This window comes from Squalius cephalus (genome assembly GCF_949319135.1).
Source record: "Squalius cephalus genome assembly, chromosome: 3".
Lineage (NCBI taxonomy): Eukaryota > Metazoa > Chordata > Actinopteri > Cypriniformes > Leuciscidae > Squalius > Squalius cephalus.
Window position 1 is genome coordinate 29,231,315 of NC_137124.1, and position 19,213 is coordinate 29,250,527.

The following is a 19,213-nucleotide window of genomic DNA, read 5'->3' on the forward strand; positions in this document are numbered from 1 at the left end:
TTTTGAAATTACAACATAACAGAATTTCGTCCATGTCATTTGAAAATGCGGAATCCTGTCAAGTGCTTATTGAAACAGAAAGGAAAATCTTAAAAGAATATTATGTGTGGCTCTGCAGACTTGTTGGTTGCACTGTGGGAACCCCATATCCTCTTCATATGCTAAACAAGCCATTGTTCAACACAACACTGCTCTTTTAACCTCACACAAGATGACGTAGGCTACTGGTACATAGAGTGTTAATGACGTTTTCGGTGTGACTGAAAGAGAATCTTGTTTGGGAACTAACTGGATTTTTTTCTTTTTGTTATGTTAAAACCATAGACTGTAAAAGGGTTAAAACATTTCACTGTCATGCCAGCTGTTGTAAGTGAAACCACTCTTCAGTTTCACCAAATATTTGCCTCTTATAAAAATAACTCAATAAATAAATAAAAATAATAAAAAGCAAACTGACAAACAAATGTTGTGGTATTGAGATATTCTAAAAATGCTTAAGTGTTAGATTAACAAACAAACAATCAAACATTATATAGGGCTGTTATTGAGATACAGCCTTGTTTCCAACAGATGGCAGCATTTCATTTAGATTACATTCAATGCAGTCTACAAAAAAACAAAAACATTTTCACTTCTTCAGGATTTGACTTTAATTTGTGGTAAAATCCATACCTATGCTTAACTTAGGCACTCACAGTACGTTAAAAATGAACGAAAGAGTGTGCCTATGATTTTATGAACAAGCTTTATTCTAGCCATCTTACGTGGGTATGATGCTATATTTATTATCTATTATTGTGACTGGTCTCTGTGCAATTATATGATCTCTATTACTCCTGTCCTGATTATTCAATGAAGTATTAATCGACTAATAGGCCTAACCCCTTTAATTGTCACTACAAGAAACACTTGTAGTGACACTTGTAAACACAGAATAAAAAAAAAATCTAGTGGGTCAAATAACACATTCTTGCTCTTTTTCTTTAATTCTAAACAATGATTGACCCCAAGCGACCCCCAATATGTTTCGAGTAATATGACACATTGTGAGAATGCTTAGCTTCTGCTCTCACCATTTCAATGTGATGAAATACAAAAGACGTAAACAAGAAGATCATTTCGTGTTTATTGACACTGGTCGGAATATTAGAAAATCTGAGGTCGGTCTTATTCACCTTTATTCTCCTTTTGCTACCAAAACTATGGTCTACCCAAATGTTTGAGAAAATCGTTAAAAAGATAGCTGAAAACAGTTTTTTAATGACCAGACATGTCACATGTCATCTGAAATGGCAGGTTTAAATGGCCTGCTCTCGTGTGCGTGTGTGTGTGTGTGTGTGTGTGTTCTGATGAAATTTTGGCCCTCTGTGACAGTCGGAAAGTCTCCTCCCCTCATACTCATCCACCGGCTGCGCTAAACCATACAGCGCCGGGTATTGTAGTTTTATTTTGAGCTTTGAATGGTGCAGGGTAGGCAGCGTGAGAACTACAACCCCCAACGAACAGAAACATGATCGCGCTGAAAGAGAGCGCATAAAGATTGGCGGGTGGATGATAGTAGGCGAGAAGTGAAGAGGGGATTCTGAGCGTAATACAGTCAAGCACTTGAGAATGCTGATCGGCCTTGTACAGAAGATACATTTGCTGAAGTGATTTTGTTTTTTTATTCGTCAATTTTGTCCTGTAATTGTCCTAACTGGCGGTTAAACGACGGTTACAGTATCTTTTAAAGTTGCGTCCCTTCACGCGCATCCTTGTTTCGAGCTTTTGAAAGGGCCACCGGACAGACTCGACTTCCTCAATCTGCCGACATGTATCGCTTGCAGTTACTGGCAGCTCGGTCACTGATCGCCGGAGCTCTCGATCAGTTTACCCCATTGACACTAACATCATCTCTTACCGGGGTGAGACACAAATCTCAAGGTCCGTCCGTGGAGAAGTACGGTCAGATGCGCTTCAGCACCGCCGAGGCTCAAGTGTCTGCTGGGCGCCTGGACGGAAAGCTGCGGGAGAAGAGTCTGACTATGGACACACTGAACCCGCAGGTGAAGGCTGTGGAGTACGCCGTGAGAGGACCCATAGTCATCAAAGCTGGAGAGATTGAGAGATGCTTGGAGGAGGTGAGAAAATGTTTAAATACCCATTTTACGCTTAATGCTCCCAAGTACAGCATCCAAGAGCTACATGTTTGTAAATGTGATTGTATATATATATATGAAAAGTGAAAGGAGGTTTTATTTCTTTGCACAATTGTAACCAATTGCAAAATACAGTCTAAATTGTTCTGTTAGACCCAAAAGAAAGTTGCTAACAATAGTTAAATATTTTAAGTTTTCAATAAACTTTTCTTTTTTCACGCGAGTGCCTAGACCTATTTGTGTTTCTCATTAGTCACTAATCTGACTACTGATATGAAGTGATTATGTTTTTTTTAAGATTACTCCGCCTCATATAATAGAGCCTTTAAATATTATATGTATAAGTTGTGGTTGTTGTTGTTTGAATATTGTTTTTAACATGCTTCCATTTCTGGAGATTTGACACACACCTTTTTTCAAAGGAATAAACCAGAAACCGCTCTGGATTTCAAGATAGCTGGTGTAAATGACCTGGCTACATTTCCCAAAAGCATAGAAAACCCAAGTAGATTGTAGAAGCATTGCCACAATGCTTTTGAGAAATGCAGCCTTGGCCATTTACACCAGCTATCTTGAAATAGTCATTATTCACACATGTAAATAAATAAAACAGACAGAACTTGCATTTGTAGTTTATAATACTATGTGAAATACAGCATTAGTCTCTCAATTGATCTGAAGACACCCCTTGGTGGATACTTCTTTTCATACCAAATGTACTCTGTGGTTGGAAGTAACGTACAAAATGATCCGCCCTTCATGCCTTGAGGTTGCTCATTTAGATTTTTTCTCCTTGCCTTTCTTCTTGTGTCCATGATGGTTGCTTTGAATGGAATAGGGCGTTCAGTCCACTTTCTGACCGTCTTGCAGTGCCATTATCAAAGCAATGCAACAAAGGTGTCTGATTGCTGTGAAGCTGACCATTCAGCAGGAATATTATGTAACTCTTTACTATGATGTAGAAGTTAGTTTGAGCTTTCATGCTCAGCAATGACAGGCGAGCACTTCGGAAGAGAGCTATATTTATATCCCATGAACAGGTGTCTTTTCTGGACCTTTGACAAGGCATAACGTGTCCTTCATTGACGGTTGAACTTGAATGAGGACTACAGTGACGTAAAATCCAAGACATTGAAAGTGACAGGAAAATTATAATTTATGTCTGTAGATGACATAATTATAGATATAATTATATAAATACAAGATATAATATTTGTTCATAATATTGAGCCTGATTTCACAATCACAATATTACAGTTTTCTGTGAATGTAGCATAGCCTGTTGTTGGATCTATTTTCCAACAACAAACTTTATTATGCATGTCCAGACAAACATCTGCTTTCACTGCAGTTTGGCAGACATGATCATTTCCCTAAAGCTGTTTGGTGCATGTCAGGTCAGGTCTGTTTAGTGTGTGCTCTGGAACATGGATTCTAGGCAAGACTTGTGGCATTTTAGAAGCATTGTTCATACAGTGGGCTCCTCTCTTACTCTCTTATAGGGTGGTACGAAACCCTTCTCTGAGGTCATCAAAGCCAACATCGGTGACGCACATGCCATGGGACAGCAACCAATCACCTTCCTTAGACAGGTAACCACAAATGCATACATTTTTCTAGTCTTAAAGAGACAGTCTTCATCTCTAATGAAATTGTTTTGGCATTGAATTGAGCAAACTATTAAAACCTGCATATTTAATTCCTCTGAACTGTTGACTGTGCCAACATGTAGCAAAACATTAAAGCATTAACATTAATGCTTCTGAAACTACGTCTCTCTACAACTACACGACTCTTCAGTATTGGTAATATTGGTATCTTAGGGTGCGTTCACACTTTGTTTGATTGCCTGCCTGGTCCGAATGCGAGTTCGATTGCCCCCCTCTCCCCCTGCCCCCACTTGATTGTATCAGAGACAATTTATATAAGAGACATGCCACTTCCTCAATCCTCAATACAACTATATAAGGAAAACCCGTAACGGCAAAGATAGCGGCTGTATGCACATGTCCCGCCCCTCCCGCTGGAAAGCCAATCATCTGCTTTTAACAGTCAGCAGCTGACCACTAAGGAGCGAATGTACAGTGACGTGACATAACTGCCATATTCAACCTGTGCTTTCGCGCTGTGGCTGGCGCTGAGCCAAAGACGGACGCGCTCAGCACTTGTCATAGGCTATATCACAACTGTTCAGTGTTTTTAACCACATAATGTTTATTTTAGGTTTCAGACATTTAAATACATGTAATTGTTTAAGTGCTGGCACAACACCGGCATTCTGGATAGAGACGTAAATTAAGTTGGTGTCGTGAACGTGAACCCTTGCGCATGCGTAGTAAAAGTATAACCTGTGGGGAAAAAGGCGTTTTAAACCTTATTTTGGGGCAAAGTCATCAAACTTTTTCAGCGATTTTTATCATATTTTACTGCTGTTTCTATACATGCAGTTTTATGTCCCGGTGACCAGTGCAAAGTGCAGTTCTGACTCTCTGCCCATTCATTTAGATAGGAGCCTGGTCTTGTTAGTCCGAAATAGCTGCCCGGAGGCGTTGCCAAGATGGCGGCCGAGTGGCACGACTTGCCTAAAAGGACTTTGATTGTATTCACATTATATTATGTAGGTCTGAACCGTGGTGCGTTTGCATCAATGCAGCAGCTGTTACCCCTGTTGCTTGGTAAGGACTACGCAGGAGAAGCCGGCAAAATACATAGCATTGCTCGCCTCACTTTTATGTTTTGTTTTCAAAGCGTCAGCACATAACAGCACTTGTGTCTTTCTGCATCGAATGTACTGCAAACTTTCTAAAGAATGCGGGAGTCCATTTCTGCTGAAGGCGAGTAGAAATTAGATCTACATTCTCTCTGCTTGCAGTGAGTCAGTCACACTTGTCAGGAAAGTGAGTGAGGACATGCACACAAACACACAGTTTTATCAAATCCTACATCCTCAATAGTGGTTCACTTCTGCAATTTAGTACGATTGCATTCAAATCAGCAGCGAACCGTACTGGAGTTCACATGAACCATACCCCAGACCAAGCTTTTTAGGTGGACTCGGGTACGGTTCGCGATTCGGAAAAAAAAACGTTCACGTCATCCAACTAAACTGAACTGAACTCTTACGTCAATCGAACCCGGGTGTGCACCAGAAGTGCTAGTGTGAAAGCACCCTTAGAAACAAGATTAATCTTAGACCTTTGAAGCATGAACATGCTTATTCAGGTTAATGAGGGGTCTGATTCCAGTGGCTTGAAAGAAAAGCAGCTTTTGTTGACCACTCACAGTTTTGGAACACACTGTACATTCCAGTGGAAGACAGTCTCTTATTATTGGCCTAGTTCAGTCAGAGTCGATCTGGCCTTTCTTTATGAGCTGAACAAAAGCTTCTGTGATGGCCTGGAACTGCAGCTTGAACCAACAGGACACAGCTTTTTAGGGCTGCACGATATTGAAGAAAAATGCGATAACTCATTAAATAATGCGATATTCGATATGTGATACGATAATGCTTAAAGTGTGTAAAATAAACTTAAATTATCTTTAAAATATATTTAAAATGTACTCTTCTGTTTCACATTCTTTTTGTGACAAGAAAACATCCCTACAACTTCTGAAAGTGAACAGCAGTGTTTTACTGTAGTATAAGAAGTGTTATTTTAACATCAGTGTAAACCACGGTTAGCCTACATTAGGTTTATTTAACAACAAAAACTGAATTCTCGAATGTAAAAATAAAACACTGCTTAGTTTTCACTGTATGAATTAAATATATATTGATTCTTTATTAAAGCTACAAAAGTTATTCAGCCAAGAGCAGTGAGTGATTTTCTCTTTGTCTTTTGTTCATGACCCTAGTTATTGCAAGCCATTGCGATATGCATATCGCGATATATACATTTGCGATATTTCGATAATGTCGATATTGTTCAGCCCTACAGCTTTTCATGCTAGCATGATAGTCATATGTTGCATCCCAATTCACCCCCTTATACTATGCTCTTAAAGTATGTACTGTTTTTGTGAAGAATAAGTACATACGTTTTGAGTGTGAAGCAGAATAGTAGGCAAGCTTTGAATCATATTAGTTCTATGTATCCTCTCTCCGTTTAAACTGCCCTGTCAATCATTTTGTGTCAGTTAAAATCCTCCACATTCAATTTAATTTAAAAAAGGGGAAAGGTAGACCATCCGGGTATCTTTGGAATACTCACTTCAACATACTGAGATTTGGGACGTACTAAATCTAATTTTGAATACCATTTAGGACGATACTATTGCGAATTGGGACGTGGCAATAGTCTCTGGTCAGTGTGGTCATATGATTTTCAAGCTAATGTCAACATTGAAGAAAAGGGAGACAAAGGGAAGCTGCCTCTGACCTGAATGGGTTATTATGGCTTGGAAACTTGGGAGGGACTGGATTCCACCAGCCAACAAAGTTCCTGCTCAAAATTCTGATCCCCATTCAGTGTGCATACAAAGTCACACAAACACATTTTCCTATATACCAATTGAATGTGAATAAATAATGAATAATCATTGAAACAAAATGCTCTCCTTGCAACACAATACATATTGAAATATTGCCAGAATCAGAACTGAAATCCCATCCAATCAGCTGCAATCAATTGTTTTCAATATTTTATTATCATTATTATCATTGATTGCAACCATCTCTTCTCCATTTAGCATCAGTGGCCACCACAACTTTCAGTGTAATGCAGTGTATGGAAATTGTTAGAATTAAATCTTGAGGGCGTGTCCCACAACAGGACAAAGCAACATTGATACGATCCACCTTTACTTTAAAGATGTTTAAAGCTTTTGGAAACTCATTAAATCATTATGTTTTAATATAATATACTAAAATGTATATGTGCCTACTATACCGTTTTGTTATAAACTAATTTCTTGTGATCGACAGTTAGAAATATTGCTCGTAGAATTGAGAGTTTAGTGGAAATACGTCGGCTGTACTTTGCCTGTGTTTGCTCTTACACTTGAACACAATACATTTTAAAGTGGCAATATAACATCACGCAACTTACTGACTACAGACAAATAACAGAGTGTTTTATCTGCATTTGTTCATTTGTGCAGGTGGTGGCTCTCTGCACGTTCCCTGAGCTGATGGACAGCCCCAGTTTCCCAGAGGATGCGAAATGGAGAGCACGGCGTATCCTGCAGGGCTGCGGAGGATACAGTCTCGGTGTGTGTGCGTTTTTTCCTTTGAGGACGTGTTGTTGAAACTGGTTAAGACCTTGACATTGAATCAAATAGTTAAGATCAAGTTAAAATATAGAACTGTTTACAACATGGCTCTGTAGCGATTGGAAGGCATGCATGATGCTTTGTTATTGCAGATCATGCAGTTCTCACGAAGCTGGGGAACAATAGCCCTGTATTGCAACACTCTGTTCTATTCAGTGTTGTTTTGCAGTAGTAGCCTAAGAGCTACTGTGCTAACGCATGCGTTTCTGTCGCAGGGTCATATAGTGCAAGCCAGGGTATAGAGTACATCCGCAAAGACATTGCCGCATTCATAGAGCAGAGAGATGGAGTTCCTTCAAACTGGGAAAACATTTACCTCACCACTGGAGCTAGTGATGGCATTATGGTAATTAATTGTATATTTACAATCAATCAGAGACTTGACCTAGAGTGCTTACTTGGCATGCGATACCAACAAACCCAAACTTTTATTTTTTTTAAGACTATTCTGCGGCTGCTGGTGTCTGGGAAAGACTCTTCTCGGACAGGTGTGATGATTCCCATTCCTCAGTACCCACTTTACTCCGCTGCAATCTCAGAGATGGATGCAGTACAGGTCAACTACTACTTGGATGAGGACAACTGCTGGGCCCTGGACATAAATGAACTTTACAGAGCCTATCAGGCTGCCAAACAGCACTGCCAACCCCGAGTCATTTGCATCATAAACCCTGGCAATCCTACTGGTATGTAAATTGTAAAGCTATTCTTGTGTGCTAGGAAACAATGCCCTTGTGGCTGTTTGGATCCAATAGCATGTGCCGTTGAAAGAAGAACATGTGCTATTTTTCCAGTCATGATCCCTTGTGATTGGGGATGATGCTGATGAGATCTAATATTACATACATATGATGCAATATTCTAAGTCTTCTGAAGCTGATCACTTTGTGTGAGGGACAGAAACTGAAACTCGCATGTGGAATATAGAATATGTTCTCTAGAATATGTTGCTCCAGCTTGTGCTATTCTTGTCTCTGTCTGGAGTGATGTGTACTACTGTGGTATTTCAAGTCATGCTGATGCAAAACCAGGTGTTTCACTTTGATGGAAAGCATATTTACACAACCTATTCCCTGTACCCTGTGCCATTCACTGTATAGGAAATAATAAATGAGTGACCAATTTACTGATTTCACACACAGCTTTAGCTGATTAGACAAAATCTGATGACTCTTTATTAAAATGTGCCATTTCAAGATGCATCATGCTAGGTTTGATGTAGATGCAAATTATATTTAGGGGAACTATCTCTTTAAATTCTGTCATGATCCCCCTTGCTTTATCTCGCTTTACCCTTTACAGGTCAGGTCCAGAGTAAAAAATGCATTGAAGAAGTCTTGCACTTTGCTTACGAGGAGAATCTCTTTGTTATGTCAGACGAGGTAAGATGTGCTCTTTTGCTTTCATCATTTGAATTGGAAAGTCTTTTAGTTAAGCTAGAAGTAGAAGTTTAAACGTTTAAAAGTTTGGGATCAGTAAGATTAAAAAAAAAGAAAATAAATTAACTTTAATTCAGCAAGGTGCATTAAATTGATAAAAAATTACAGTTAGATATTTTATAATGTTACAAAAAATATATATTTTAAACCTTTTTAACCTTCTATTCATCAAATAATCTTGAAAAATGTATCATGGTTTACACAAAAGTGTAGAAATAATAAGAAAAGTTTCTTGAGCAGCAAATCAGCATATTAGAATGATTTCTGAAGGATCATGTGATGCTGAAGACTGGGGTAATGTTGCTGAAAATTCAGCTTGACCATCACTGGAATAAATTACATTTTTAAATGTATTAAAATAAATAAAATAAAATAAAAGTAATTTATATTTCACAATATTGCTGTTTTTACTGTGTTTTGATCAAATAAATACTGTCTTGATGAGTATAAGAGACTTCTTTCAAAAATCTTACAGACTGCAAAAGTTTGAAAATTAGTGTATATTTAAGTGTGAAACAATTTGAAAGTATGTGTGCCTTTGACTTGCCCTTGACAATTGTGTTCTCAGTGTTGGTTTGTGCTGTTGCTGGCAGGTGTATCAGGACAATGTGTACGCTCCTGACTGTCAGTTCCACTCCTTCAAGAAGGTGCTATATGAGATGGGTCCTGAATACTTCAACAGTGTGGAGCTCGCCTCCTTCCATTCCACTTCCAAGGGCTACACGGGAGAGTGAGTGTTCCTATCCTTGTACCTTCACAAGGGTCAGCATGTGCCTTAATTCGAGATGGCCTCCTTAATATCGGCTTTCACTGACCCTTCACACGCTTTCACATGACATAACCGCAGTATCCTGAAACATATTTAGACATCGTCTGGCTTTGTAATTTGCCATTTTAAATAGATGCGATGTGAAAAGATCTACCACCTTCAGTGACAAGTTATTGGTATTTGTAAGGAAGGCTTGGACTGGTGGAGTTTTATAGGCAGTCCAGTGGCTTGGCCTGAGGCATTGTTGCATTAAATGTAATCTTTGTTAAAACTCGTTCCTCTAACTGAGACTGGTTGTTCAAAACCAAGTTAAAAGTTATTCATGCCGAATGTTGGCTGACTGGTTGGCTGACTTTTTTTTTTTTGACATGACTACAGATATTTATGTTTTGGCTAATAAATGTGGCAGCCTTGTCCGTCAATTTAGGGAACTCATGTGACCATGTCCATGTCCTTCCACAGGTGTGGCTTCAGGGGTGGATATATGGAGGTGATCAACATGGATCCTGAGGTCAAGGTCCAGCTGGTAAAGCTATTATCAGTTCGACTGTGCCCCCCCCTGGCTGGCCAGGCTGCAATGGATGTCATTGTCAACCCTCCACAACCAGACGAGCCCTCGTTCAAACAGTTCCACCAGGTCAGTCGTGTAGTCTAGTGTCTGGTGAAGTAAAGCACATTGTGTGCTGACACTGACATTAATTTCATTGTTTATGTTGTTTTAAGTATGCAAACATGTAAATGTTATGCATCAGTAACCTGTTATTACATGAACAGTCCAAAATAATTTCTAGGTTTGGTTTTGACTGGGTGTCTGATCTCTATCAGGAGAAATCATCAGTGCTGGGTGCTTTAGCAGAAAAAGCTAAGCTAACTGAGCAGATCCTGAATGCTGTTCCAGGAATCAAGTGTAATCCCGTCCAGGGGGCCATGTACGCCTTTCCTCGCATCTTTATCCCTCCTAAGGCAGTGGAGGAAGCCAAGGCAAGTGCTCCTACTTTAGCAGAACTTGAGCTCTCTGGTGGAGTATTATTGCTTTTAGAACCATGATTCTTGGTGTCTGTTAGTTTCTACGGCACTGCACATTGTTCAAACTCTTAAAACTTGTGTTATCTGATTAGGAAGGGTGCAACTAGTATTACTAGTTCAGCATAGTCTGCCCAGTAATCTTACTCAAATGGTTAACTAAATCCAACTGTATAAATATTATTCTGTTTAAGAGTGACGTTTTGTTACTGAATCATACTCGGATGAAACCTGTGTTCTGCAACTCGAAAACTTGAAGAAATTAAAGGTGTGAGCTGTCACTGAGGGGCTGTATGTGTCAAATCTGACTGATTTGGTTCGGCAGGCTCTAGGAATGCAGCCTGACATGCTGTACTGCCTGAGGTTGCTGGAGGAGAAGGGGATCTGTGTTGTTCCTGGTAGTGGCTTTGGACAGAAAGAAGGAACATATCATTTCAGGTAAACTTGCTCTTGTTATTCAAACAGATGCAAACATTTGATCTGATATCAGGTTTTCTTGACATGACCCCCTGGAAGTACACCATTTTAAATGTGTTATTTTTGTCATGGGCACTCAGTGCATCTGTTTGTTTCGTTTATTTTCACCTGTCATGTGAGTATCGTATTTTCCAGACTATAAGTTGCTCCGGAGTTTAAGTCGCATCAGTCAAAAAATGCGTCATGAAGAGGAAAAAAACATATATAAGTCACATTTATTTAGAAATTTATTTCACAAAAAAAACGTTACGGATGGGACAGTTCTCCGTTACAGACGTGAGTGCTCTGAAAGCGGCACTAAAAGACTGTTTTAAAACTTTCACAGAGACCTCAAACAGAAATTACAAAGCCTGTCTTTAAATTTAATTTAATTTTGTATTAATTGTATCTTAATTTGAATCAATGTTTCATCAACCAATTGCCAATTTAATAAATAAGAAGTAAATATAGTAGAAAATAGATAATCACGACACGGAGGTGCCGGCGTGTGAACTGGAGCTAGTCTCATATATGAACCACAACTCAGCGTATAAGGTAGCCTACTTGCCTCACAGACCTGAGACATGTATAGAAAGCTTGAAATGTCTACTTTTAAACAGAACAATTCAAAACGAAAGAAAACAGACTGTTCTCTGCTTATGTAATCTGTATGAAATTTCCTGCATTTCTCTCTGGCGCGTTCACTACTTAAGATCGCGAGTCAGCATCGTCAACTTCATCTTTGCAGCCGACACTGACACAGAAAACACATGTTTATTAGTAAACAATTCAAATATTTGACATATTCATAATCATTACTTTTGCCGGTTCTTTGTGACAGCTTTTAGGTGCTTTATTGGCAGCTCCACCCTTACATGTTACATGAACGCGTCACCACCGCATCAGCACCGAAGACATGGGTATTTTTTTCTTTTTGGGGGCATTTTGTTTGTGTTCAGGCTTTCTCAGTCGTCTTTAGGTTAATGTTTCAGTAAACAGTTTTTCAGTTGTTTTCAGTTAATTTTTTCAGGTGGGTAGGCCACAGGAGCAGCATAGAGTACTCTCGCAGCTGTAGATGGTAATGTTTTCTCTTGGTTCATGTCAGTCAGTATGAATTAATTTTGATATATAAGTCGCACCTGACTATAAGTTGCAGGACCAGCCAAACTATGAAAAAAAGTGCCACTTATAGTTCGGAAAATACGGTATTCAGTCTTGCTCATGGCACGCGCACAGTCCCAAACCCTACACTAGCAACTATTCCAGTTGTTTCTTGAAAAAAATTAATTAAAAAGCAAGCAGTTTTGAATTTGCTGCTATGCATGTCCATGTATCAGGTATCACTACGATTTGAATGTAAATCAGTCACCATTCAGATTTTACACTAACACATGTCATGTTTTATTGTTACTTCAACTTTGGTTTTTAAACCTTAGGATAAAAACATCGCTCTATTGAAAACTATTCACTTTCCCCCAATACTCAAAATAACGTGTTGTGTGATATTGTTTCCTGTGTATAGTTACTGGCATCTGTGTTATTAATAATTTTTAAGCCAGTAACACTTTTACTTGTTTGTACTTTATGTTTGGTATGTTTGCCTTTGTTTCAGGATGACAATCTTGCCATCCACAGAGAAGCTAAAGGTACTGCTTGGCAAAGTGCGAGATTTCCACATCAGTTTCCTGAAAGAGTATTCTGCTCTGGAGTAGCTACAGAGAGGAGATGTGTCCTGATTTGGAAAACATAAGCTGGCGTGCTCCAGCACTACTTAACACACTAACTGCACATTTAAACTGTAAAGGTAGTGTTAAGTATCTTGCAAATTTTCTTTTTCTTTTCATTTGAAACATGATTTAATGAAGTTTCAAGAAATACAGCCTTGTTTACAAATACTAATAATTTTGGGAAATGGTTTCTGGATGAGTTTTGGGGAACTATTAGCGGTTTAGTCAGACATGTAACATGATGTTTGAATGTTTAATTTTCACAGCCCATTAAAGAAAATGGGATTCAGCAAGATTATCAATCGTTTTCCCTTTTAAATTTGCTTTTAATTCATCAATTCTGCAGCAGGGTGTTGGGTTAATAGACACCCTCTATCATACATGAGATTCAGTTACAAATATAATTTATTAACAACTTTCCAAACCTGGAACTGAATTATGAGGTTTGACAAGATTGAGATGCACTCAGTTGAAATTGTTTTGCAGCACCTTATATGAAAGATATGAATGACACTGAAGGTAGTGTTTCTGGTAAGTTTACAAGAAGGGACTCTTTTGATGTTTCTGTTGTCCTCATCTTTAGTTGCACTCATTGCCATGCAATGTACATAAACATTTTATTTGACAAAATGACAAGCTTCTGTGGAAGATTGTGACTAGGGTGAAAACATGGAGCATATCTGGCTTGTAATCGTTTACTGATGTATTTTATTTCCTCTGCTTTTGCGTTGCAAGTTATTTTAAACTAGTAAACAAAATCCTGTACCAAGATGCTGATCATCAACTTGCTCTGTCAACTCAGGCTCTGATCATGAGTTCATGAATAACTACATAGCATGTGCAAATTGTGACATCAGTAGCGAACATCCAATCACATGCTTTGAAACGATTAATTTCTCATGAGAGAGTCAGTGTTCACTTCTATCTTCTGCTGAAGATTTAGAGATTACGAAACACGAGGAATTCGACCATTTACCTGCTGCATTAAACAGAGTTGGCACAAACTGATCTAAAACTTCACGAGCCAGGTGAGCCTGCTTCTTGGTACAGGCCAGTTCATTTTAGATAGTCTGTTGTATTACCTAAATTTCAGCCATTAGGAGATATTAGTGCCAAAGTTGACTTATCAGTTGAAATTTTCCCTTTCTGACATCTCATCTTTCACATCAAAGCCATTAACGGTGAATGAATATTGTTAATGCACTCTTGCATTTCTTTGAACTTATCACTTCATATGAGGTGCCTTTACTCATGCCTGTGAACTTTTAATGAAATGAGTTTTCCTACATGCATTAATAGCTTGTAATATTGAATTTTTTAAAAAGCTTGTTTGTTTCGTATGTATTTTTTGTTTACAGATTTTTGGAAATTGGCCCAACCTTCACATTGTATATAGTATTTTCAACTGAATATTAAAGTTATGGAGACTGTTAATCACTTAAGTCTCTTTGTCTCATTTAGCACTGCTTTCAGATGTCAGTTCTGTCAGAACGCAAGAACATACAAATGAAATTAAAAAAGTACACCAGGTCGGAGAAATGGGTGTGTCGAAAGGTTTCTCATTGGTGAAAGGAGCTTCTCCTTGACAAATGAACAAATGTTTTATTGGATAGAATTGTGTTTGATAAATTGCCTAATTTTAACCTTTTGCTTAAGATGAACCATATCTATTAGTCCTTATCAGGCAAAACACTGATGTTTTGGTCACACTTTAGATTAGGGTCCAATTCTCACTATTAACTATTTTCATCAAACTCCTAATTACTGCTTATTAATAGTTAGTAAGGTAGTTGTTAAGTTTAGGTATTGGGTAGGATTAGGGATGTAGAACTAGGTCATGCAGAATAAAGCATTAATATGTGCTTTATAAGTACTAATAAACAGCCAATATCCTAGTAATATGCATACAACTAGTTAATAGTGAGAATTGGACTCCAAACTAAAGCGTTACCGATGTTTTTAGTTTACATGCACCTTTAGTAAAAATAGTCTACAGAAAAACATACAATTGTAAATCAGAGTTGTATTACAAGTAAAATAGTAGAAATTACTGCTTCTATAACATTTTTTGCTATCATGTGCAATCATAGGCAGACTCAAAAGAGACTTTTGTATCCTTCATATAATAATTTGAATTTTTTTGACTATTTGATTATTTATATTGAGTATTTATATTATTGCGGTGGATCATTATCGCATTAAAGAAGGGATTTGGGCTGAAAGGATTATGACAAAAAGGTACACACCTATTGTCTATGTTGGATTTATCCCTTCCTTGTAATCTGTAGGCCAGTTAGTCCAGTCATCTTAAGACAAAATGGGGGTCAACCTTTGCAAATTGCAACAGAAGCAAACTCAACTGATTTTGTATCCTCAATATGTCCTGAGTAAGGAAAAAAAAGTCCCGAAGAATCCCATTAGGGGAAAGTTTTGAAAAAGACCCAAATATAGCCTATTCATACGCCTATTCTTTCTTTTTCTAACGTGAATAGGGTAAAAAGTTTAACCTTTAGATATCACCATGAAAATTACTGAGATGATTACTTACATCAAGACAAACAAAAAAATGTATTACAAGTTTTTTTTAAATTGTTTGTTAACATGGACAGTCTCTGCAATAATAATTAATAAAGGCTGGTTTCTAAAGTACTTCTTCCTGCCTCTATGTATTAATGCTCAGGTGTAGCCTAAATGGGTTCCATTCACACCTTAACATTAAGTATTTTACAGTTATATGTCAACAAGATTCAACAAGACATTTACACCTGCGCCCGGTTGCATAAACATATAGCCACAATGTTAAGACGGTGTCTTAAAGGGATAGTTCACTTTGAAATTAAATTTTGGTATGTTTTAGCTTACCTCAAGGGCATCCAAGATGTAGGTGTCTTTTTTTCCGCAGTAGTTTCAATTTTGATATTTTTAGGTCAAACCGTTCTTGTCTGTCAGTCATATAATGCATGTTATGGTCACCACCTCAAAGAGCATGCACAGAGAAGTCCAAATTAAACAATTCCCCATGGTAAGTACACATTGATGGCCTAAGACACGAAACGAGCGGTTTGTGTGAGAAAACGAACAGTATTTATATCGTTTTTACCTCTTGTACACAACCACGTCCAAGTGATCTGAGGGCGCGCGCGCTTCCTGGTGTGTGACGTGTGCGCGCGTTCTGGCTTAGTCTGCGCAAGCGCCGGAAAGTGTACAAGAGGTAAAAACGATATAAATACTGTTCGTTTTCTCACACAAACCGCTCGTTTCGTGTCTTAGGCCATCAATGTGTACTTACGATGGGGAATTGTTTAATTTGGACTTCTCTGTGCATGCTCTTTGAGACAGTGACCACAGACCTACATTATACGACTGACAGACAAGAACGGTTTGACCTAAAAATATCAAAATTGAAACTACTGCGGAAACAAAGACACCTACATCTTGGATGCCCTTGAGGTAAGCTAAAACATACCAAAATTTAATTTCAAAGTGAACTATCCCTTTAAGACACCGTCTTAACATTGTGGCTATATGTTTATGCAACCGGGCGCAGGTGTAAATGTCTTGTTGACATATAACTGTAAAATACTTAATGTTAAGGTGTGAATGGAACCCATTTAGGCTACACCTGAGCATTAATACATAGAGGCAGGAAGAAGTACTTTAGAAACCAGCCTTTATTAATTATTATTGCAGAGACTGTCCATGTTAACAAACAATTAAAAAAAAACTTGTAATACATTTTTTTGTTTGTCTTGATGTAAGTAATCAACTCAGTATTTTCATGGTGATATCTAAAGGTTAAACTTTTTACTTAATAAGGGGATTCTTCTGGGCTTTTTACTCAGGACATATTTACAGGAGTTCTGTAACAATTTGTCCTACCTTTTTCATAAAATGACTGGACTAAATAGCTTTTAAGTTTATAGCCCGCCTTTGTGTGGAACAGACAGCTTTTTCGACCAACTGTAAAGGCACAGCTGCACAGCCATTACTCCGACCTGCAGAGACTACACTCGCAGACGAAGCCGTCGCAGTCAACGGTGTAACGTTAGGATGCACTGCCCTCTGGTGTTCTTTGCAGCCAATTACGCCATTTTAAATCCGCGGGATGTTTTGAGACCACAGGCAGCACGCGACATTCCTGGGCAATCGAGACCATTTCTTCTGGGTCACAGCACAGGTGTTTCCTAAACTGCTCTGGCGGGTTCACTGTCAGTTCAGATGTAACCCATGTATGGTTTGTGAACCTAAGTGACAATTTCTGGAGTGGTTAAATGTCTCTACTTTATAATTTGGCACGTGGACCTGTCAGTAGAGAGCACACGTAGGATAACACATTTCAGATAAAAGAATAAGAGTCTGTTTAGACAGCTTTGCCATCTTAAACACCTTTCATAGTCGTTTTTGAACAAATTAACGCCAATAGTGAAGTGCTGATAATATCGGGTTGGTAAACAACATGGTAAACACTATTATGCATTTTTAATCTCAATCTGTGAAATACATTAAATTGTATTTTATATAGCTTTAGATTTACATTATGCTGAATAAACGTGGTTTTAAAGGGGTCATGAAATGCATTTCTTTTTATAATGTTCTCTGAAAGAATTTTACATCAAAAAACCTAATTCAGAAGTGATAAGCTACTTTCTATCCTGTTTTTGACACGGTCGAACACCCCGTTGTCTCCAAGTGGTGCTCAGTCACTGCAGAGTCAAATGACGACCAGCTCCTCCTCTCTGGATCTCTAAGGGGGCGGAGGGATAGAGCTGGGGGCAGGGTTAGGGGTTGGATATTTTAGCTCCACCCATTAGGCCCAAATTACATTCGCTCCTCCTCGCTGGAGATCTAGAGAGGAGGAGCTACACGTAAGCTCCATTTGCTCTCGTTTTCAGGACTTGGAAGTAACGCCAGTGTTATGATTGGGTAACAGTTTTGCAAATAATTTTCAACGTCCTCGCCATTACACGTGCAGAATTGTTTTGAAAACTTCTGATGTTGAAAAATCTCTCCTTACATAATTTAAACATTTGCCAACAATGTGAAACATTTAATCTTATCATCGCCTACGGTGTTTCGTGTAAACGGAATGAAGAGTAAATTATGAATTGTGTCACATCACATGCCACATGCCTTTAATTCATAGTTCACATTGTCATCTGCAGTGTCTGTTGAAATGATCAAATGAAACGTGTTGTAATGTCTTGCTGATGACAACAGAATATCTGGCTTATTGAAGCTTTTATTCAGGATTACAGTGAATGTCATAAAGCAACGAATTCTCTACGTGCTTTTTTCTGTATCCCATAAGGTATTAACCACATAGATGCCGAAGCAAATGAAAGAACAACAGCTTTCGTATCACAAGGAAAGCAATGCAAAGATGTTATTCCACAACTTGGCATTTATAATATCATTAGTTGCCGGAGTAATCCTGTTTGCCTCTATTGACTACTGCATGACATGCACAATGGGTGGGCGGGGCTAAAGAGGAAATGATGAGAAGTAGGCGTTGATCTTCTGCATAAGCTTTCTTTCGTCACACTATGACGCAATAATGTGACAAAATCCAAAACCAGTCCTTGATTTCAGTAAAATCTTTTTTTGGACTAACGAGGAAGTTGAGTTCTGAAACTTCCAGGATATTTTTTTAGTACAATGACCGCTTATGTCAAAAGATTTGATTTCTCAATTCATGACCCCTTTAATGCCATGCTAACTTTAAAGTCTGTGTCAAAAGTAACACAACTGCAAACAATCCCAAGTAATGATTCAAGCACCAAATAAAGCAAAGACTGATTATTTTGAGGAGATATTGAAAGACATTTTATTCAACAACTCAAACTTTTTCACAGAAGATATAAGCCTAAAGGTGCTTTTTCCTCCACTCATTTCAATGTGTATGATGTCTCTTTCTCTTGACAGACGTTTCAATCAGTGAAGGGACCAAAATGTTCAACATGCACCTGGATAGCTGACAATAAGCAACTGATTTTATTTCAGCTATTTCAAAACATAAAACACACTCAATTGTGACAGCAGCTGATACAAAGCTTAAATGACAATCACTTATTTTATACATTTTATAGTCTCTTGTTCCAATTCTTAAAATATCAAAGAAAGGAAAAGAAAAAGAACAAATCTACAAATAAAATAAAGTGGTAAAATTGCGTACAGATACAAACAAACCTAAAAAAAAATGGATTGGTGAATAAGTCCCATGGAGGCATTTCTTTTCCTTTCTTTTAGGATTTCTCAACTCCTCTTCCGTTAGGTCACTGCTTTCCAGCAAGTCTCAAGTCCAGGGCCAAAACTGCATTTTATGGTTAGATTTAAACTTGTGAATACCTATGACAACAACAACAAAAAATGCAAGGTACACACAGAGTACGT

General features: G+C 38.2%; 1 protein-coding gene across 1 annotated transcript; it reads left to right on the forward strand.

Annotated features, from left to right (window-relative positions):
* The first annotated feature begins 1,516 nt into the window (after positions 1 to 1,516).
* On the forward strand, positions 1,517 to 14,260 carry gpt2 (glutamic pyruvate transaminase (alanine aminotransferase) 2). Its single transcript, XM_079867065.1, has 11 exons — positions 1,517 to 2,120; positions 3,641 to 3,730; positions 7,239 to 7,347; positions 7,625 to 7,755; positions 7,852 to 8,095; positions 8,712 to 8,791; positions 9,442 to 9,578; positions 10,080 to 10,254; positions 10,443 to 10,598; positions 10,966 to 11,078; positions 12,709 to 14,260. Exons 1-11 carry the CDS (start codon positions 1,812 to 1,814, stop codon positions 12,806 to 12,808), a joined length of 1,644 nt encoding a protein of 547 aa, XP_079723191.1. The 5' UTR covers positions 1,517 to 1,811; the 3' UTR covers positions 12,809 to 14,260.
* Positions 14,261 to 19,213: the final 4,953 nt, after the last annotated feature.